Consider the following 21,086-nt stretch of genomic DNA (forward strand, 5'->3'; position numbering starts at 1 on the left):
ATATGCGGCTGTGTCTGCGTGCACCTTTCCGTATGTGCGGCTGCGTCTGCGTGCACCTTTCCGTATGTGCGGCTGCGTCTGCGTGCACCTTTCCGTATGTGCGGCTGCGTCTGCATGCACCCTTGGGTATGTATGGCTGTGTCTGCGTGCACCTTTCCGTATGTGCGGCTGCGTCTACAGTACTGTGCAAGTCTTAGGCAGCCAAAGAAAATTATTTCTAAATGATCTTAACTATGCTACCATACCTGCCAAAGTGTGTCAGCGTAGCCATTTCAAAACTTCTGCTAAAATCACCCCAGAATTTGCAGCAACCCTCCCATGCTGCCATGTATTTTTTACCTTGACCACTAGCACGTGTCAATGAGATATTGCTATAGCTAATCAATATCTCATTGACTTTAAAAAAAAAAAAAAACTAATTAAGTTCATTAACATGGTGAAATTAATACATGGAATGGCTAAGGTGCCCCTGTGGAGAGGTTTGGGAACTGAAGCGGTGTTCATCTAGCTAGATATCAGTAATTTTTTGGAGAACAGAAGAAATTTTTAATTAGTTTTTATTGTTACTCTTAATTTGCGTATGTTCTAATGCCAAATTTTTTATTCTGAGCAAAAGTGCACTTACTACCCAGAATAATAACATTTCTTTTGACTGCCCAAGAATATTGCACAGTACTGTATGTCTACCTTTATGTATATACAACTGTGTGTCTGTGCACCTCTATGTATATATAGGACTGTGTGTCTCTGTGCACCTTTATGTATATACAACTGTGTGTCTGTGCACCTCTATGTGTATATATAGGACTGTGTGTCTGTGCACCTTTTATGTATTTAGGACTGTGTGTCTCTGTGCACCTTTATGTATACAGTATAGGACTGTGTGTCTCTGTGCACCTTTATGTATATTGGACAGGACTGTGTGTCTCTGTGCACCTTTATGTATATAGGACTGTGTGTCTCTGTGTACGTTTTATGTATGTAGGACTGTGTGTCTCTGTGCACCTTTATGTATGTAGGACTGTGTGTCTCTGTGCACCTTTATGTATGTAGGACTGTGTGTCTCTGTGCACCTTTATGTATATTGGACTGTGTGTCTCTGTGCCCCTTTATGTATATTGGACTGTGTGTCTCTGTGCACCTTTATGTATATTGGACTGTGTGTCTCTGTGCACCTTTATGTATATTGCACTGTGTGTCTCTGTGCACCTTTTATGTATGTAGGACTGTGTGTCTCTGTGCACCTTTATGTATGTAGGACTGTGTGTGTCTGTGCACCTTTATGTATATTGGACTGTGTGTCTCTGTGCACCTTTTATGTATGTAGGACTGTGTGTCTCTGTGCACCTTTTATGTATGTAGGACTGTGTGTCTCTGTGCACCTTTATGTATGTAGGACTGTGTGTCTCTGTGCACCTTTATGTATGTAGGACTGTGTGTGTCTGTGCACCTTTATGTATATTGGACTGTGTGTCTCTGTGCACCTTTTATGTATGTAGGACTGTGTGTCTCTGTGCACCTTTTATGTATGTAGGACTGTGTGTCTCTGTGCACCTTTATGTATGTAGGACTGTGTGTCTCTGTGCACCTTTATGTATGTATGAGATATTTGACGGTCTGTATGATCTCCCATCTGCTTTCAGAGGTAAAGGGCTTGGTGTCCAGTAGGCAGAGAGAGTACAAGCTGGCCGCTATCCAGGCCAAGCAGAGCGGGGACACTGAGCTGGCCAAGCGGCACTACCTGGCAGCAAAGGTACCGGCACGTGGTCCAACAGAGCCATGGCGATATCCCTTAATGGTGCTCGTGTATCGAAACGCACAGCCCCGGTCCGAGATAAGAAAGACATGTGACCACTCTGTCGTTTTCTTTCCCTCTCTTCATCATTTGCTCTGGTCCAATCCCTTGCAGAAATTAGACCCACTGATTGAGGCACTGGACAGAGGAGAGACAGTGGACGTGGCCTCTCTTCCACCCCCTCCTGGTCAGTAGGCACCATTACGCCAACCTCGCCTCTTTGCTGACTTCTAAAGCAAGTGAATAGTCCGCAACTTTGGGGTTGTGTTATTTTAAAGTCAGATCCACTGAAGTACTGAAGACTCGGTTATAATTTAATATGCATTCTTGGGAACCTCGATTATAAGAATCTCACCTGAAGTAGAACGATTCTGATAGCGCTAGTATCTTCTCAATCAGCCATATCACAAAGACGCCCCTTTCTGGGGCTTCGGCAGTCCTCCGGACAGTGTGACTGCTCCTTTGCTATCCTCAGTTTGTTAGCCTCCTGCGCTAATGTGCTAACGGACAGATTAGCCCCTGAGCGCTGCCACTTGCTAATCGTCTCATCTCCCCTCTAACGTTCCAGTTTCACCTTGCTCTTCTTCCAGGAAATGCCCCCTCCCCTGCCCAGCCTTCCTCCCAGCCAACCACTGCGTCTCCAGTGGCACCCCCCGTTTCTGATACTGGTAAGGTTGTCCTTTTTAATGGCATGACTGTTGCTTGGATCTCTTGGCTAAATAAGTGCACATAACGGCAGGAATGTTAAGCTGATCAGGTAAATGCCAGCTACCTTGTTAAGTGTCAATCAAGTGAAGTTTTGTTTCATGTGAATATTTCATCACTGCCAGCATAAGTGAGTCACTGTTTAGATTTATCAGTGGTAAACAGGTTGTGTGTGTGTGTGTGTGTGTGTGTGTGTGTGTGTGTGTGTGTCTCACAGGGCTGAATTCTCAACATGTGAGAGCATGCTGGCCTCTGATCATGTGACCCCCCCTCCCCCCACCTGTCACGCCCACAGCTCTCCCAGCCCCCCGCACCGTGGCAGAGGCACTGCAGCAGCGCATGGAGCGCTACAAGGCAGCAGCAGAGGGCGCAAAGACCAAAGGCGACGACCGGAAAGCCAGGATGCACCAGCGAATCGTTAAGGTAGCGCCCCCTGCTGGTATGGCTGTCTCACTGCTAGTACCCTACCTAAATACCAGAAGCCAGGTTAGCTTGTATACGAACATTTAAATGCCACTGTTAGTGACTTTTGCTATGGCCGTAATTGACCATGCAGGACATTAAATACAGTGAAATCAAATGAAGTTTTCGAGAGCGATCAAACCTATTGGTGTCAGAGCACATAGAACCAGGTCCAGGCAGTGTGAGATTGCCAGTCCGTTCTCCGCTGGGCTCACCCCTGTCTCTGTCCCCTGCAGCAATACCAGGACGCCATCAGGGCCAACAAAGCAGGGCGGCCCGTCAATCTGTCCGAGCTGCCCATCCCTCCCGGTGACTGCCTCTGCTCTCGCTGCCTCTGCTCTCGCTGCTCTCGCTGCCTCTCCTCTCGTTTGATCGCCTGATAGCACCACAGTTTGTCGTCCATACACACATCTTCTAAACGTATATCTGGCTTTTTAAAACCCCGCTCCCAGGGTGCCCCCAGCTTCAGGGGTCAGAAGGCAGTGAGCAAAACCTCGTGGGGGTGCTTGAGACAGCCCTGAAGCTGGCCAATCAGGATGCGGATGCCGAGGATGACGACGAGAGCGGTACCGGGGAGCCGACTGCTAAGGTGAGGTCACCACTACAGGGGAGGGCCAGCACATTGGCGTCCGGGCCGTGACCCGGCCCGCCTCCTCGTCCGGGCCGGGTCTCGGGCCCGCCTCCTCGTCCAGGCCGGGTCACGGGCCCGCCTCCTCATCCGGGCCGGGTCTCGGGCCCGCCTCCTCGTCCGGGCTGTGATAGATGGTGGGCGGCCCAGATTACTGCCATTATCCAGGTGCTTGTCACCACAGGATCTGAATCAACTGTGTTAAACTATTAAAATGTGGACGTGTGCATTTTTTATTTGGTTAGTTTTTAGTTTTTCAGCGCTGGTGCATGTGTGACTCAAACCCACGGTTGACTCAGATTCTGTTGTGACAGTGCTGTCTGTCTCTCGCCCTAAAGCCGACCCAGAAAGCGGCGGTCCAGCGAGCCAAAGCGCCTGTGCCGCCCACTCCAGGCTCCGCCTCCCCAGGCTCCGCCTCCACGCCGGGTCAGGCTCCCAAGCTGGGCGCCAAAGGTGAGAGGCTCTTGCTCCTAACAGAGTGCAGCCTTTACAGCAGTTGGAGCTCAGGCATCTCCTCTGAAAGGCCGCGCCCTCTGCACCGGAACCTGCCGGAACCTGCGGACCCTCACAGCCACAGAACGTCTTTATCATTATGTGCAGCAAGGCTTCAGAATCCACTCTGTGTGTAACTGGCTTCCATCGTCATTCACTCTGACACAACCACCTTCCCATTGGTCATCTCTGCGCTCTCATTGGTTTAAAGCTGTGATTGACATGGACACGTATTCCCTCCCACTGTAGCCCCTTCCGTCCTGCTGTCCCGTATGCAGGGGGAGGGCAGCCAGCTGGCCCTGCTCCTAATCCACCCCCCTCTGTTACCCTCCTGTCAGTCTTCACACTTATTTTGTACATGAGCTCCCTTCCAGTTCCCCTTTTCGCGGTGCTAATTGTCCTACGTCTGCCTGCGATGCCGCCGCTACAGGGCGCTTCCCCTGCCCACAGGGGGGCGCTGTGCCGGGCGCGTGACCCTGCATTGTCACTCCCTGCAGCCCAGCAGCAGCTGGACTTCCTGCTGATGCGACGCCAGCAGTTTGTTCGTGCCGCCGTGCGCTCCAAGCAGATGAAGGACCTGCAGGGGGCAGCATTGCACCTGCGTAACGCCAAGGGCCTGGATCACATGATCACTGCCGCCAAGGGCGGGCTGCCCGTCGACATCACCAAGGTACCTTCCTCTCCTCAGTGCTGTTTTCTCTGCAGTTCCTGCATCCTGGTTCACCTTCACCCCCCTAAATGCGGCCCACCTCCCCTGCCCCCGTCCCTAATCACCCTGGGACCAGTGTGGCTCCTTATCGCTGCTTCCTGCTCAGCTTGTTTCCAGTGCTTATCTGCCTGTTCTGTCAGGTGCCAAGTGTCCCTGTCAGTGAGGAGGACTACTGCCTGGGTCCGACGCGCTCCCAGCTGTCACCTCGCTCCTCGGAGAAGTACGGCCAGCTCATGGAGCTCCTGCGGCAGCAGCACGAGGTCACCACCCCCCCGACTCCCACATCATGGGCGACTGGACTGGATCGCAGCTTCTGCTCCTAGGAGAGCATGACTGTTGTGCCCTTGACTGCTTAATTGCTCCCATTAAATGTAAAACATTTTAGTTAGAAGGTAAAAGAGCAGCTTTGGGGAAGATCATCGTCTAGAAGACAGCACCGGTGAAATGATCAAGTTAGATGAATGATGGTGCTTATGATAGCATTCGTTACCAGACAGTGCTAACACAACTCTGGCACTAACCAAAATATATCGTTGAAATACACTCCATGCTGATGTTCTGCGGCCACTAACACTGCTGGTGTCTCTACAGAAATGCATGGGATACTCCCAGCAGTTCACAAACATGGGCAACATTGCTGAGACAACCAGGTGAGTTTGGTAGATCATCAATGGCTCTCCCTGACACGAACACGCTACAGGCGCGGCTCGCTAAGAATTAGAATTAAGTGATTAATTGTCATTGTTGACACACCACAGCACACAGTGCACAACAACAAAATATGTCCTCTGCACTTAACCCATATGTGACTTTCGTGACATAGCAGGGGGCAGCTAATTCAACACCCGGGGAGCAGTGCTTGGGGGCGGGTCCTTGCTCAGGGTACCTCAGTGGTGCCTTGCTGGTTGGCGATTCGAACCAGCAATCTTTCAATTACAAGCGCGCTTCCCTAACCATTAAGCCACTGCCCACGGTAACCAGGCACGGTGTGCTAACGCTGGTTCCACTGTCTAGGTTTGAGAAGCTTGCTGAGGAGTGCATGAAGAACATTGAGGTGCTGAAAAAAGCCCATGAGAAGAGCTGCCCTGTGCCCAAGTTCCACACGGAGGAGCGAACGTTCAACATTGTCAAGTGAGTGAGCGCAGACCTGGCCTGTTCGTGTCCCCTGCACAGCAGAGGAATTCATCCCTGTGAAACTGCAAGACGTCAGCCGAAGACATGCAGATATACAACTTTTTACAGTCCCAATATAGAACAGTGCTTCAGTGTGCCTAACACACCATGATGTCACTCTGTGTGTATAACTCGTTCTTTTTGTGCTTTTCTCTCACTGCATGTCTCTCTCTCTTCCTGTACCTGTATCCTCATCCACCTCCTTGTATCCCTCTGTTGCTCCTCCATAATGCCTCTTATCTTCTCTAGGATCTTTCCGGATCTCACCAGCAATGACTTGGTGTTAACCATAGTGAGAGGCACCAATCTGCCCGCGCCGTCGGGTACGTGTCACCGTTGGTATCTGTGTGTGTGTTTGGCAGGTGCCTGCTGTTCTCCTCACCAATGCGTTCACGTTCCTGCTGTCGGTCGTTAAATACACCCACCCTGCATGACCCCCCTGGCTCACTGATGACCTCACGCTGCCTCTGGCCCACCAATCTCACCTCCTCTCCCTCTCCCTTCCTCTTGTCCAGGAGGGTCTGCCAATGACCTGGATGCCAGTGTGCGTTTTGAGTTTCCCTTCCCCAGTTCGGTAAGACTACCTTTAAGAATATTATTTATACACACACAGATGTGCACAGATGTTCACTGTCACCCTCGTTTTAGGAAGAACCCCAGCATGACAAGACCAGCACTGTGAAGAACAGCAACTGCCCAGGTGAGGGCTTGTGTGTGTGTGTGTGTGTGTGTGTGTGTGTGTGTGTGTGAGGGTACTCTGGGTACCTGTGTGTGTGTGTGAGGGTACTCTGGGCACCTGTGTGTGTGTGTGTGTGTGTGTGTGTGTGTGGGCGCACACATGTGACACCGCCTCCTCTAATCCTCCCCCATCATCTCAGAGTTCAAGGAGCAGTTCAAGCTGAACATCAGCAGGGGCCACAGGAGCTTCAAGAGGGTGGTGCAGACCAAGGGCATCAAGTTCGAGATCATTCACAAGGGGTGGGTGTGCGTCTGCGCAGGCGAGCGTGGCCCCTCATGTCTGCCAGCCCCCGCAGGCTCCTTCACCCTTTTTATTTGCGCACAGGGGGCTGTTCAAGGCGGACAGGGTCGTGGGCAATGCACAGCTGAAGCTGGATTCCCTGGAGACGCAGTGTGAGATCAGACAGCTGCTGGAGGTGAGAGCCCCGCGCTCTGACCCCCGGCCGGGGCTCTGTGCTCCGTTTAACGCGCTGCTTTGCCTGAACTGCTTTACTGATAGTTAGAGAACCAGCACACAGGTGGTTATCAGCCCCTAAAAGGTCACGGTGGGAAAATCTCTTTTGAAATAGTTTTGCATTCTCTCAGTACTTTGCGTTCCCACCAGACTTGCACTTGCTATTTGCTGCAGCGTGACTCCATGGATAAACCTAAATACAGACATGTCCTGTAACGTGTGCTTTGTTACGCATTAAATTATGGGCGACAATGTACATCATCAAGCAAGACAGCTGGGCTACTGAACATGAAATGCACACATACAAACACAGAAATATATCACAAGCACTGAAGGATATTACAGCTGGTGAACCGCATATGAAGCTAAATTTACTGCATTAAGGTTTAAACTCAAAGCCGCTTTCTGGAATATTTCGGGATAGATCTGCATATCCGGATATGTGACAGCCCAACTGTCTGTCCGGCGGGGGCGGTATTGCTTGCATGTTCTGTGAAGTACGTTACGCTTCATTTTGGTGGGGGGCAGGGGGGGGGGGGGGATTTTATATGTGAAGGCAGAGGGAGGGGGGAGGCACAGACTCGGTGGTCTTAACTGTCCCGGGGCCCGGGGGGGCAGGTGCTGGACGGCAGGAAGGCCACAGGTGGTCGGCTGGAGGTGCGTGTGAAGATCCGAGAGCCACTGGGTGGACCGCAGCTCCAGACTGTCACTGAGAAGTGGCTGGTCCTGGATCCCATCGCCACACCGCCGGTGAGACACTAGGGGGGCGCTGCTGCCATGGGAGACGGAGCGATGGCCTTGGGATTTCAGGAGAACAAGACCCTCTTTTTAACTTCGGCACAAATGTTTGTGTCGGTCTGTAATTGGTCGCTTGGTGACTGAACTGTTTGTTCCTGGTTGTTCGTCAGGCAGCAGCACCGGCACCTAAATCCAAACCCAGACCTCAGAACGACCATGATAAAAATGCCAGGTGAGTCTGTCTGTCTTCCCCTGATTTGCTGGTAGGGGGCGCCATCAGCAGCCCAGCACTATTTAGTGAACAGTATGTTATCCTTTATCCAGCTTAATTGCTACGTTTCTTTTTCATGAAATTAAGGATTATTGTGCGAATTGGTAAATGGGGTTTTATTCAGTGTGGGATGTCTGGATGACTTACGCAGCACGGAGAGCCTCCCTCTGTCCAGGAGGTGACCTCCCTCTGTCCAGGAGGAGGTGACCTCCCTCTGAGTGATTGTGTGGCTGGACTCTGTGACAGCGCAGCGTCTCACTAACTACCTCCGTTTCTGTCTCTCCTGCAGCCGCTCGCCCCCCCAGTACAAATTTCACAGCTTCAGTCTGCTGCAGTACGATAAGGACAGAGTCGAGCACAAGGTCAGTGTGAGTGTGTGTGTGTGTTCATTTATTCATCTTTGCTTGTTGTCTTATGCTTTCAGAAGCAAAACAGACGCCAGTGGCTGTGGTATCAGCATGACTGGTCTAACTGGTGGAGGAAATGAATTTAAACTGTTCATTATTGGACTCGCACATTTTGAGTCGGGCACTCTTAGGAAATGCCGATGTGGGTCGCCTGTGTTCCGGCAGATGAGCTTGTTCGTTTACTTGCGTTTAGCGTGTGACACAGCCGTACCCTGCCGTGCGTTTAGCGTGTGACACAGCCGTACCCTGCCGTGCGTTTAGCGTGTGACACAGCCGTACCCTGCCGTGCGTTTAGCGTGTGACACAGCCGTACCCTGCCGTGCGTTTACCGTGTGACACAGCCGTACCTGTCGTGCGTTTAGCGTGTGACACAGCCGTACCCTGCCGTGCGTTTAGCGTGTGACACAGCCGTACCCTGCCGTGCGTTTAGCGTGTGACACAGCCGTACCCTGCCGTGCGTTTAGCGTGTGACACAGCCGTACCCTGTCGTGCTTATGGAGCCAGTCACAGCCGCCTCCCCTCCCCTGAGCGTTTCTCAGACTGGGCTCCCTGACAGCCATAAATAAGTTATATAAAGCCGTCGCTGCTCGTTCGCGATCCACATGGGCTAAATGGAAATGCTAAGGAGTCTGGTTCATCCCTGCCACTCAATTCAGGTGAACGGCGGTATGAGAAGCAACCATTTAAGGGACCTGTGCGTGAATGATGGACATCACAGCGCCACCTGCTGTTTATCATACATCCACTTTTGCGGCTCTGGTCTGCGCTTGTGCCTGTTCTCACACCCCCTTTTTGACCCACACCATATTACACCCCCCCCCCCCCCCAGATCATGGAGTGCAAAAAGAACAGGATGGAACTGCCAGCTGAGCTCCTGCAGCAGCACCGGGACATCAGCCAGAGGCTGCAGTTGCAGAAAGCACATTTGGAGAGGGCGCCCCCTGCTGTCTTTGCGGGTACACTACCACCAGCAACTGAGTTTTTTTCTTTTTTTTCATCTGAGGTCCACCATTAATCTATCTTTCTCTCTCAGAATATGACGCCGCCCTGTGTCGACTTGCCCAAGGCCTGAGTGAGGGGGTAAAGAAGTTCTCCAGTCAGGGAAAAAGGGTAGGTGGCACTGGTTGGGTCCACTTGCCTGGCCAGCCCGAAGACAAGGGCCATCAGCTTAGCCAGGCACTCAAATCTATTTGGAGGGTGTTAGGTGATTTATGGCCATTGGAGGTGTAATGCCAGCCCTCCCTCACGGGAGCGACGTGGGGCTACAAACTTACCGATTCTCTCTCTGCTCAGGACGCTGCTAAGGATGCACTTGGCCGCCTGAAGATGGTGGAGGCCGAGGTGCGCACCTGGTCGCCTCTGTGCCTCACTGCTCCGCCTCTGTGCCTCACTGCTCTGCCTCACTGCTCCGCCTCTGTGCCTCACTGCTCTGCCTCACTGCTCCGCCTCTGTGCCTCACTGCTCTGCCTCACTGCTCCATCTCTGTGCCTCACTGCTCCGTTTCTGTCCCTTACTTCTCCGCCTCACTGCTCTGCCTCACTGCTCCGCCTCTGTGCCTCACTGCTCCGCCTCTGTGCCTCACTGCTCTGCCTCACTGCTCCGCCTCTGTGCCTCACTGCTCTGCCTCACTGCTCCTTTCTGTCCCTTACTTCTCTGCCTAATTGCTCTGCCTCACTCCTCCGCCTCTGTGCTTCACTACTCCACCTCACAGCTCCGCCTCTACATCTCACCGCTCTGCCTATGTGCCTCATTGCTTCACCTCACTGCTCCACCTTTGTTTCTCACTGTTCTGCCTCACTGCTCCACCTCTCTTCTCTGCCTCACTGGGTGCCTCTGTGCCTCATTGCTCGGCCTCACCACTCTGCCTATGTGCCTCATTGCTTCGCCTTACTACTCCACCTTTGTTTCTCACTATTCTGCCTCTCCTGTGCACCTCACTGCTCTGCCTTGCTTCTGTGCATAAGTGCTGTATCCTTTCATTGCAGATAGAGGCCCTGAGAAAGAGATGTGCCACCTGACCTGACCCGACCTGAGGGGTCCGGAGTTCCTGAGGGGGAGGGTGTTTAGGCGGGACCTGGGAGCCCCAAATAGACACTACGCTGGAGACACTGACACATGGATCATCGGGGAATCCACCTTCACACACGTCCTGTCCTACACACACACACGGAGAAACACTGAACAGACACTTCCACATACTGACAGAGGCAGCAGCCATCGATATGCACTACACTGACTGGGATGTCATAAATCTGCAGTTACTGCTTTGGATGTTACATCCATACATTGTAGATCCTCTGCTCTAGACCGAGCTGAGATCGTTACTCACTGATAACCGCCCAGCACTGGTGGGGGTGACAGGGAACAGGGACTCACACAGTGTATTTTGCTTTATGGTTCTTAAAGGACTGGTAATATGAAGGCTTTGCACAGCAAAACGTAATGGTGAAGTTAGAAAAGAGGATGCCAGTGAAAATTTCTTCTTTGCAATTTGTACAATCATTGATTTTTCTTTAAAATGCTTCCTTTAAAAACTAGAGTGATGAAAGTAGAAGGAGGTGGTAGGGTTTTATCTTTAACGCACCTGGAGAGTGCCCCTGTCCTCGTGGGCCATGTCCGTGCAGCACCACGGGGCCGCAGCACCACGGGGCCGCAGCACCACGGGGCCGCAGCACCACGGGGCCGCAGCACCACGGGGCCGCAGCACCAGCACCTCTGGCTGTCTGCTTAAAGAAGGCGTGTGCCTCGCCCTGTTCCCCAATTTTTGTGTGGATATTATGTTTTTTTTTTTCTTGTTTCTGCTGTGGTTGTTCCAGTGCTGAGGGGGTAACGCAGAGGAATACTGTTGCTGACCCCCGGCTGTGGCTGCCTGGACTGAGATGGGGGGGGGCTTCCTTTGTGGGGCTCTCTAGGGGCTAGCAGCGGGGGGCAGGTGGATTTTTCTAACGGGCAGAAGGTAACCCCTGGAAACGCTAATCCACGCTCTGAGGTCCTCATTCATCCTCTGCGGTCTTCGCTGCCAAGGACTTGCCACATTCTTGACCCAGTCCCCATTTTTTCGAGCAGTACTGCATGATTACCCCCGCCCACCCACACACCCCCTAAAGCTTTGCCATGGCAACTGACTGATCACCATGTTGTGATCCGTTTGGGGGGTGTGCAGTGTATAATTCTAGGAAACCATGATGAAATATGCAGCAGGAATGCTAAATGAAATTATACCTTTTATGCACATTAAGTGGCATCAATCCACATGCTGATGACAGTCAAACAGAAAAACAGAAACACTAATATATACTGCTTTGTCTATGATTGTATCTTTAAAATGAATTTATTTCATGGCCCGGGGTGAAAGGGAAACAACTGATTTACTGAAAATCTGTATTCTAAATATGGAAGATGAATATATTAAAAATCTAACATCTGAACCCGCCTTGAGTTATTTCATTGATTTCAGCGCTGCTGGGTTTTGGCATGGGAAAGCGCCGTCCATCTCTCTAAAGACGTAGGGAACGAACCCGAGAGCGGAAGAGCGAGGATTACTAGCTTATTCGTTCCCCATGACGGACGGTCTCCCCACTTGTAGTGCAGATCCGCCTCTGTTACGCTAACGCTAACGTGACGTCACGCTGTGGAACAAAGGAAACGGCGCGCCACCGCGCATGCGCGTGACAGGGCGTGGGCGTGGCCGAGGGGGCGGAATTTCCCGGCCGACTGGGACACGTGGCTCCGTGTCTCCAAGTCAACGTGAGCTTTTGGGATCCTACATTCATTCCGAAGCCATTTGCTCCTACATACCACTACCCCGCCCCTAAATAAGGCTTGACAGCGACGGGGAGAGGACGGGGAGACACCGTGTGGCGCGGCTGCTGTGAAATCTGACGGACCATGACTCTGGAAGCGATCCGGTACCGGGCCGGGTCCCTGCAGATCCTAAACCAGCTGCTTCTTCCGCACGAGAGCGTGTACGATGAGATCCGTACGGTGCAGGACGGATACGATGCGATCAAGGCAATGAAGGCAAGTCTCCAGACTTCCATTTGTCCTCCACTTGTCCCGGTTGGCTGCGGCGGTGCATCGGCGCACACGAATTTCGCTTGATAACATTAGCCGTTACATCACGGTGTCAGCGTTCTCCATCCTTTGTGGCAGAGGGGAGAAGGGGGTCTGTCTTTGTGTGCGCCGTGTTGCATGTGCCCCTAGACGCGCCCAGCAGTGCATTAATTTCTATTTCCGTGTACGGGCACCTAGTAAAATGTGTGTCTGCTTTTCCCGCATGACTGTCTCCAGTGCGGTTAGCCATGCACGACGCTTGTGACCTGGGCACATATTCGAGTGTGAACAAAGTGCACGGCGCAGATTGTTGAAAGCGGCTCGGAGGCTCCCTCTCTCTGTGAGTCTCGCCGAGACGGGGGTCGCTGGCGGCCTTGGCAGTTTTTGAAGTCACTGAATAAAACGCAGATTCTTTTATTGCGCAAGAAACGGCTCCATTTTCCAGACAGATGTTTTTTACGGCCAGTTGTTGGAATCTCCTGTCCGCATCAAAAGCCGTTGGTTTTTATCTTGCTTTATTTTATAAACACCTAACGTTTTATAATGTGAAACGGAAAAAAGCGCGGGTTCGCTTGAGCCATTACCCATGCAACGTGCATATGAAATGAAGCGTGAATTCATGTTAGTAAGTGATAGTACGTGCGGAAGACGCGCACAAGACAATGCAAAAACTCATGTTGTAGTTGGACAGCTGTCAGTTTAGCTGTGACAGTGACCCCCTTTCCCTCCCCGGCTGTCATTAGTTAAGTTTCTCTTACTGAGTGCCTTCTTGATGTAATATAGGGTATCGCTGAAATCGTGGGGGCCTGTCGCAGGCTTATTCCGTGTCACCTCTTTACAGGGCTGGCTATTTCTGTACTGCAGTTTAGCCAGTGTCACATCCAGAGTTCTGGCAGTAGGGTCACTCCTGGACCGTCAGGTTGATGTCATTTTGTGGTGGGGGACCTGGAATTTTGACTGACTTCTGATTCATGTCCCCAGGAGGGTTAATCAGTTGTAGCCTTGAGCGACGGGCCTGCCCTTGATTGTCATTAATATGAGCAGCTACATAAATAGGTACAGAAAGTGTGACGGTTCCACTGCAGGCGTTATGTGTGTGGTCCTGCGTGCTGCGAGGTGGCTCCTTTACTGACAGGAATGTCACCAGCTGTCATCCCCATTGTTGGAGGTGCCAGGTCATCACCCTGTCCTCCCTTGACCCCGTAGGTGCGGGGGGCTCCAGCGATAGCCATCGTGGGCTGTCTGAGCCTGGCCGTGGAGCTCCGGGCCGGCGCGGGTGGGGATGACCCCGTTTCCTTCATCCGGGAGTCGCTCAGCTACCTGACGTCGGCGAGGCCCACCGCCGTCAACATGGGCCGGGCGGCCCGCGAGCTCATGGAGTTCGCCGTGAACGAGAGCATGGAAAAGCCACCAGACCAGCTGCGGGAGAGGTACCCGGGCCCGCGTTCGGGCCAGCCCCGGGACACTGCAAACATCGGCCGTAACACATCGTCGCCTCAGGAAATCTGAAGATACTTACGATTTAAATTATCGTTACCGAATTACTCCATCTCTCAGCGCACACTGTCATGAGAAAGACCGTATCTACTTCATTGTCTGCACCTTGTAGCTCATTCTTAATGGTTTTACTTAGGTTAAGGACTTTCCTGCCCACCATGTCGGGAATGAAGTACCTTGTTCAATAGTGCACAAGCTGTGCCCTGTCCCACAGGCTTAGGTACAGCACAGTGCTCCCTGAATACCAAATGCACTGTCCTTTATACCCGGGACTCACCTCCGCCTGCTCCCACATCTCCCTCTGCCGTTACACCACACTTCGGCTGGCTTGTGGCTGCCGGTTGGCTCAGCACTTTCTCATGGCGCGCTTTTCAGAGTCATACGGCATCAGCTGATCACGCCACCGCCCGGCCACGTCCCGCCAACCGCCTGGCACCGCCTCAGATTCTGCTCTAATGAGCCGGGCGTGTAGAGCCCAGGAGGGCCTGAATAATGAACTGACTCATAAATAAATCATTTGTTGGCGTATTTGTGATTTCGGCACAGCTCTCCCTGTGACAGGGTTCCCATATCGTTCAGTGAGACTCACCGTGCTTTTATACAAAATCTACGGAGTTCACATCAGTCAGCTCATCTTCATAGTCTGTTTAAATGTAGATTTGTACCACAGACTGTGGGTCAGGCTTGTTTCTTCCTCATTTTTGTAATAGTTAAGCAAAGCCTACTAACGGATTTTAAGCCAATAGGTAGGCAGGGCTTTTGAACGGTCATCCAATGGCAGCACAGTGATACCCGCCCTCCGGATGTCCCACAGTGTGATTGGCTGGATTGAGGAGATGCTGGAGAGAGACCTGAACGACAACAAGAAGATCGGGAATTTCGGGGCACAGCACATCCTGTCAGGGGTCCCCGTGGAATCTGTGAGCATCCTCACACACTGCAACACTGGCTCACTGGCGACAGCAGGCTATGGCACGGCTCTGGGTGAGTCTCTGCGTGTGTGTGCGTGTCCGTTTTTTCATGTCCTCGGCTGCCACGCCACCTGCTGTCCCACTGATTTCAGACGACAGTGTCCTGTGGGCTTAGGGTCACCTTCTGCTCACAAGCAGTGCTGTAACTGAAGAGGTACCATGAGCAGGCAGTTCCCATTGTGCTGGAGAGCTGAATCAGCGCAGAGGGGAGAATGAGTCATGACTGCTTCACTGGCGGGCAGGCCATATCTAATAGTGTATCAGAGAGCTGAGTCAATGCAGGGGAGACTGAGTCATGACTGCTTCACTGGCGGGCAGGAGACTGTATCTGATAGTGTATCAGAGAGCTGAGTCAATGCAGGGGAGACTGAGTCATGACTGCTTCACCGGCGGGCAGGAGACTGTATCTGATAGTGTATCAGAGAGCTGAGTCAATGCAGGGGAGACTGAGTCATGACTGCTTCACCGGCGGGCAGGAGACTGTATCTGATAGTGTATCAGAGAGCTGAGTCAATGCAGGGGAGACTGAGTCATGACTGCTTCACCGGCGGGCAGGAGACTGTATCTGATAGTGTATCAGAGAGCTGAGTCAATGCAGGGGAGACTGAGTCATGACTGCTTCACTGGCGGGCAGGAGACTGTATGAAAGTGTATCGGTGAGCTGAGCTGGCACAAGGGGGAGTCATAACGGCTTCACTGGGAGAGGGGAGGCTGTATCTGATAGTGTATCGGAGAGCTGAGTCAATGCAGGGGGAGACTGCCAGTGAAGCTGTCATGACTCATTCTTCCCTCTGCGCTGACTCATCTCTCCAATACACTATCAGATACAGTCTCTCCTCTGAATCATGACAGCCTCACTGGCAGAGGGGAGGCCACCTCACATTATTGTCAGTGATGTTTTCTCATTAACATATCATATTGGTAAGCCTCATTCTCTCATGGCCTAAGAATGGATGGAGGTCCAGATAAAAAGAGCCAGTGAGGCGATTTGCTGCCCTCCAGTCTTTTGGAACAAAGCCCCCATATCTCTCTCCCGTGCTATGAGGGCTCAGTCTAGAACCAGGACCAATTTATGAATGGCGTTTAAGGTTTAATGGTCACATCTGCTCATTGTTAGATGAACCCTGATCTCCAGCCTGCTGCTTCACTGTGGGGCCTAAGAGACCCGTGTGATTTTTGCTGAGCAGATTTCTTTGTTACATTTGTAAATACTTAATCCAGAAGTACATAAACAGTTTAATCTCCCACATCATTCTTCCAGGCCAAGCGCTTCATTAAAGGGTATTTCGCAGGATGAGGGGACTCGAACCAGCAGCCTACAGCATGCAGATGGGGTTAATGGTCGTGTCTCCGGCGTCCCTTTCACCCTGGCCTCTTCCGCAGGCGTGGTCCGCTCGCTGCACGCCCTCGGCCGGCTGAAGAGGCTGTACTGCACAGAGACCAGGCCGTACAACCAGGGGGCGAGGCTGACCGCATACGAGGCTGTGGCCGAGGGCATGCCAGCCACACTCATCACGGACAGCATGGCGGCGCTGACCATGCGGCAGCAGGGCGTCACGGGTGAGACTGCCGCCCTGTGTCAGTCTGTCTCTGTCAGTGATGGGTGTATATGTGTGTGTGAGTGATTGGTGGGTCAGCTGACCTGCCTCCCCCTCACCTGCTGCTCCCTGTCGTCTGCAGCTGTGGTGGTGGGAGCCGACCGTGTGGTCGCCAACGGCGACACGGCCAACAAGGTGGGCACGTACCAGCTGGCGATTGCAGCCAAACACCACGGCATCCCCTTCTACGTGGCAGCGCCCAGCACCTCCTGTGACCTGAGCATGGAGACTGGCAGGGACATCGTGATAGAGGAGCGCCCCCCAGAGGAGCTGACCAGCATCAATGGCAACCCCATCGCTGCCCCAGGTAGATCCAGGAGTGGGGGGTTGGATTTAAGACGTCTCCCCCTAATACCTCATTTCCACCAATACGGAGCTGGCACTGGTGCCAGCGCTGGGCTGGTTTCCGCTTGGTGCCTTTTGAGAACCTGCCTGCGTTTCCACTGGTTTCAAAAAAGAACGGAACAGAAATGTTATGTAGGCGGAAGTAAGAGTACAGTAGAGGCTCATGTCCATTCCGTTTTCGTGAATTTATTTCGATGTTTCGGATTTCAAGTTTTTATAAGCTGCCAAACTGAAAAAATGAGCCTTTAAAGGCTCCCCGTCTGTGTGAAAGTGAGTTTATTCTATATTCTCGCTCTCTGTCCTTTTAAGGGTTGTGCAGTAAAAGAGTCTGCTAAAAACTGAACTTTGCAGTCATGCCTCCTGTCTGCCACTCGAGTGCCACAATTTTTTGTTTATTCAATCTGCGACATGTTTGTAATATATTATTAAATCAGTCCAGCAGATCGAACTTTAGTTTTTCATTAAATAAAAGGACGATGTAACGTTATTCTACTGATAAGCTGACAAGTTGTTTCACTGCCAGCACTGGCGATATTAGACTGAACTATATCAATTATGGACTGAGTTTTCAGGGTATGTGGACAGTGTGGACGCGACAGCCTGTTCTGGCTCCAGATTCTGAGACCCGCTTTCCTGCGGTGCCGTACTGAAGCTGTTTTTTCTTGCCCAGGGTCAGTTTTTTGCAGTGGAAACACACAGAACCAGCCCAGATTGGGGAAAAAGTCCAGCACCGTGTTGGTGGAAATGAGACAAGACTGGGGGGGGTGGGGGTCACTAATGATTCAATTAACACTTTCGGTCTTAATTAAACATAGTAAATTAATATCTTAATTACTCTGGGGCAGGGGCTAGGGGGGAGCAGATGGGTATGGAACATGGGGGAGTAATGTGTAGTTGCAGGAGAAAGGGGGGTTGGCTGTTGTACCCTCTGCGTTAACAAGGTGCCCCCCCCCCCAGGCATCGAGGTATGGAACCCAGCATTTGACGTGACCCCACACCAGCTGATCACTGGGGGCATCATCACAGAGCTGGGCGTCTTCCTGCCCTCGGAGCTGCAGGCGGCGCTGACGGGACGCCTCACCGCCCTCTAGACCCACTCTCCACTACCCGCCCACCCCCCTGCCCCCCCCCTTTGCTCAACACACACACACACACACACACACACACTCACTCTACTGGCATGTGGCATGGGGGGGAGGGGTATTGATCACCATCACATTGACACTGTCGTCTGGGGTGGTTACGCACACAAACTGCCCCCTCGCCCCCCCCTCCACCTCCATCATCCCGGTGCCTGTGTCCCTCTCCCCACCCTCGGTGTCCTCCTTTCTCACCCTCAGACCTGCCCCTCCACACTGTCAGCAATTCTCAGCGGCTGCCCTCAGTTGAAGCTCATTGTTTCTATTCAGAGGCTTTAGATGCATTTTGAGTGGGAAATGCACGCATTCCATGTAAATAAATGCTTCTGGCCACATGAAGTGTGTGCAGGCTGCTTGGGGCCTTAGGGCGCGCCAGTCAGGCACCCTCCTAATGACAGCGGTACTGAGCGGCCGATCCCGCCTCCTCGGCGCCTCGGCCTGTATGACAGCGGTACTGAGCGGCCGATCCCGCCTCCTCGGCGCCTCGGCCTGTATGACAGCGGTACTGAGCGGCCGATCCCGCCTCCTCGGCGCCTCGGCCTGTATGACAGCGGTACTGAGCGGCCGATCCCGCCTCCTCGGTGCCTCGGCCTGTATGACAGCGGTACTGAGTGGCCGATCCCGCCTCCTCTGCGCTTCGGCCTGTATTTAAATACATATCAGCCTGATCTAGATAAGTGATGCGGTTACACTCCAAATTACTATCCTTAAGCAGATTACAAACATATATAGTGCAAAATTTTACATATTTGGAATTATACCAAATGTTATTAAATCTTTGTCTTTTTTTTGTATTTCTGTTTTAGAAATTTTTATACACTTAGGAGGCAGAGTTGGTTTGTTCACAAAAGTTCAGCCCTTCTATCAAGATCATTTTAAATGTTGAAGTACCATCTGAAGACTGTGGGGTCCCAATTTTTAATCCATTCCTTTGTACCATGTGCGCCCCCCCCCACACGCTGTACAGCATCTGCACTGAATGTCACCGACCCATCCCGTGCCGGGTGGGTCACCTCTACTCACTTGCCTTAGGCTCAGAAGTCAGAAATTCAAAGGCTGGTGTACAAAGGTGTTGGTACAGTTCAAAATGGGCCTGGGGGAGAGTTGGGGGGTGGGATTGAGCATCACAAGCCACACAAGGCAGAGAAATAGGGACTAAAAGAAAATGTATAGTAATTAGTGCTTATATTGTAGATCATAAATAAATACTCCATTTTGCATAGCCCACTGCTACCCCTCTCACAGGCAACCCAGCTGGATTAAATAGCCCATTCTCCATCACCTCTTTCGCAACCAGTCCAGCTGGATTAAATAGCCCATTCTCCATCACCTCTTTCGCAACCAGTCCAGCTGGATTAAATAGCCCATTCTCCATCACCTCTTTCGCAACCAGTCCAGCTGGATTAAATAGCCCATTCTCCATCACCTCTTTCGCAACCAGTCCAGCTGGTTTAAATGGCCCATTCTGCATAGCCCACCCCATCACCTCTTTCACAGCCAGCCCTGCTGGTTTAATTAGCCCATTCTGCATAGCCCACCCCATCACCTCTCACAGGGAGCCCTGCTGGTTTAAATAGCCCACACTGCATTGCCCAACCCCATCACCTCTTTCACAGCCAGCCCTGCTGGTTTAAATGGCCCATTCTGCATAGCCCACCCCATCACCTCTTTCACAGCCAGCCCTGCTGGTTTAATTAGCCCATTCTGCATAGCCCACCCCATCACCTCTCACAGGGAGCCCTGCTGGTTTAAATAGCCCACACTGCATTGCCCAACCCCATCACCTCTTTCACAGCCAGCCCTGCTGGTTTAAATGGCTCATTCTGCATAACCCATCACCTCTCACAGCCAGCCCAGCTGGTTTAAATAGCCCATTCTGCATAGCCCACACCTATTGCCTGTTTCACAGGTAGCCCAGTTGGTTTGAGGAGTCCCTTGGGATCAGGGTGTCTGTCCATCCTCAGCTTAGAACACTGTGCTCTGACTTCGTGGCCTGTTTTTTTTTTAATGAATTGGAAACTGGAAAATATGGGTGCCCAGTCAAGCTGCGGTTGCCTGGGAGACCTCACACAGGGGGAGCTCAAGTCAGGACATTTCCATTTTGAGGAGCAGGGGGGGGGGGAGTAAGAGTCAAGAATAATGTAGCAACTTCATCACCATATGTGTTTGATTGATGTTTCAGGTTTGTTCGGTATCATGAAGAATTGTGATTTTTTTTTTCTTCCTGTGATTCTTGGTGATGAACTGTGATTTAAGACCAGGACTGACAGACCTCTTTCACAAAATACTGACCAGCCCAAACACTGAGTTCAAAACAAAAACCTTTTTAATGAACCTAGCGGGTCCCTTCCGCGCTTCCCTGGGTGAGCCCTGTATAGTGAACCCAAGTCGGTCCATCACAGAGTCCATGATCAGCCCTAACAATGGTGCCACCACCTGACAGACGCCAAAGACGGATGAACGACGTGAAAGTCAAAATGTATTGCATGGCGGCAAGATTAATATGAGTGAAAAGACGAGCTGTAACCACGGGATGATTGCGGACGGGTACCTGTGGCGGTCAGTGTTATGTAAGAGGCTCTCTTTTAAGGTGTTATCGGTCACGACTTTGTCCGCTTATTTTATCCTGTGGAAATGGTACCGCTGGGTGTCTTTTTAAATATATCACTATATGCTGTATATTACATACTTAAAGGAAGAAATGTTTCTTTCACCACGACTTAAATAAAGGATCGAGACTAAACCCTTTTTGTGCGGATGAAGTCTGCGTTTCGGTGTCTGGCTGTCCGATCTGACTACATTCACCTTAAATAGGGCAACAGCGTCCTGTCGGGAATACTACAAATTTTTAGTTTATTTATTGTTTTGAAATCCCAAATATATAAAATCATTCAGGAATATGCACTCTTTG

At 51.7% G+C, this 21,086-nt stretch overlaps 2 protein-coding genes across 2 annotated transcripts in view; both read left to right on the top strand.

Moving 5' to 3' along the window:
- The window catches only part of cc2d1a (coiled-coil and C2 domain containing 1A), a 17,950-nt gene extending 5,950 nt beyond the window's left edge, over window positions 1-12,000 (top strand). Inside the window, exons 7-29 of the mRNA XM_023841012.2 lie at window positions 1,644-1,753; window positions 1,910-1,982; window positions 2,386-2,463; window positions 2,796-2,923; window positions 3,199-3,271; window positions 3,415-3,551; window positions 3,929-4,043; window positions 4,580-4,752; window positions 4,932-5,051; window positions 5,383-5,441; window positions 5,806-5,922; window positions 6,214-6,287; window positions 6,480-6,538; window positions 6,613-6,664; window positions 6,843-6,942; window positions 7,028-7,118; window positions 7,775-7,906; window positions 8,065-8,126; window positions 8,455-8,527; window positions 9,402-9,528; window positions 9,606-9,682; window positions 9,866-9,913; window positions 10,558-12,000. Of these exons, the coding sequence (XP_023696780.1) occupies window positions 1,644-1,753; window positions 1,910-1,982; window positions 2,386-2,463; window positions 2,796-2,923; window positions 3,199-3,271; window positions 3,415-3,551; window positions 3,929-4,043; window positions 4,580-4,752; window positions 4,932-5,051; window positions 5,383-5,441; window positions 5,806-5,922; window positions 6,214-6,287; window positions 6,480-6,538; window positions 6,613-6,664; window positions 6,843-6,942; window positions 7,028-7,118; window positions 7,775-7,906; window positions 8,065-8,126; window positions 8,455-8,527; window positions 9,402-9,528; window positions 9,606-9,682; window positions 9,866-9,913; window positions 10,558-10,590 (2,111 nt within the window). The 3' untranslated portion in view covers window positions 10,591-12,000. The remainder of the gene's footprint in view (window positions 1-1,643; window positions 1,754-1,909; window positions 1,983-2,385; window positions 2,464-2,795; window positions 2,924-3,198; window positions 3,272-3,414; window positions 3,552-3,928; window positions 4,044-4,579; window positions 4,753-4,931; window positions 5,052-5,382; window positions 5,442-5,805; window positions 5,923-6,213; window positions 6,288-6,479; window positions 6,539-6,612; window positions 6,665-6,842; window positions 6,943-7,027; window positions 7,119-7,774; window positions 7,907-8,064; window positions 8,127-8,454; window positions 8,528-9,401; window positions 9,529-9,605; window positions 9,683-9,865; window positions 9,914-10,557) is intronic.
- A 256-nt stretch (window positions 12,001-12,256) lies between these two features.
- mri1 (methylthioribose-1-phosphate isomerase 1) lies at window positions 12,257-20,918 on the top strand. The gene is made up of 6 exons (XM_072711840.1): window positions 12,257-12,592; window positions 13,832-14,055; window positions 14,937-15,106; window positions 16,477-16,653; window positions 16,774-16,998; window positions 17,994-20,918. Exons 1-6 carry the CDS (start codon window positions 12,461-12,463, stop codon window positions 18,125-18,127), a joined length of 1,062 nt encoding a protein of 353 aa, XP_072567941.1. The 5' UTR covers window positions 12,257-12,460; the 3' UTR covers window positions 18,128-20,918.
- Window positions 20,919-21,086: the final 168 nt, after the last annotated feature.

Source organism: Paramormyrops kingsleyae, chromosome 5 (genome assembly GCF_048594095.1).
Source record: "Paramormyrops kingsleyae isolate MSU_618 chromosome 5, PKINGS_0.4, whole genome shotgun sequence".
NCBI lineage: Eukaryota > Metazoa > Chordata > Actinopteri > Osteoglossiformes > Mormyridae > Paramormyrops > Paramormyrops kingsleyae.

Bases quoted from the DNA above. Each gene is read 5' to 3' on its own strand.
- mri1 (XM_072711840.1), top strand. From the start codon at position 12,461: ATGACTCTGGAAGCGATCCGGTACCGGGCCGGGTCCCTGCAGATCCTA. The intron at 14,056-14,936 runs GTACCCGGGCCC...GATGTCCCACAG, and splicing joins CCAGACCAGCTGCGGGAGAG to TGTGATTGGCTGGATTGAGG. The intron at 16,999-17,993 runs GTAGATCCAGGA...CCCCCCCCCCAG, and splicing joins CAACCCCATCGCTGCCCCAG to GCATCGAGGTATGGAACCCA.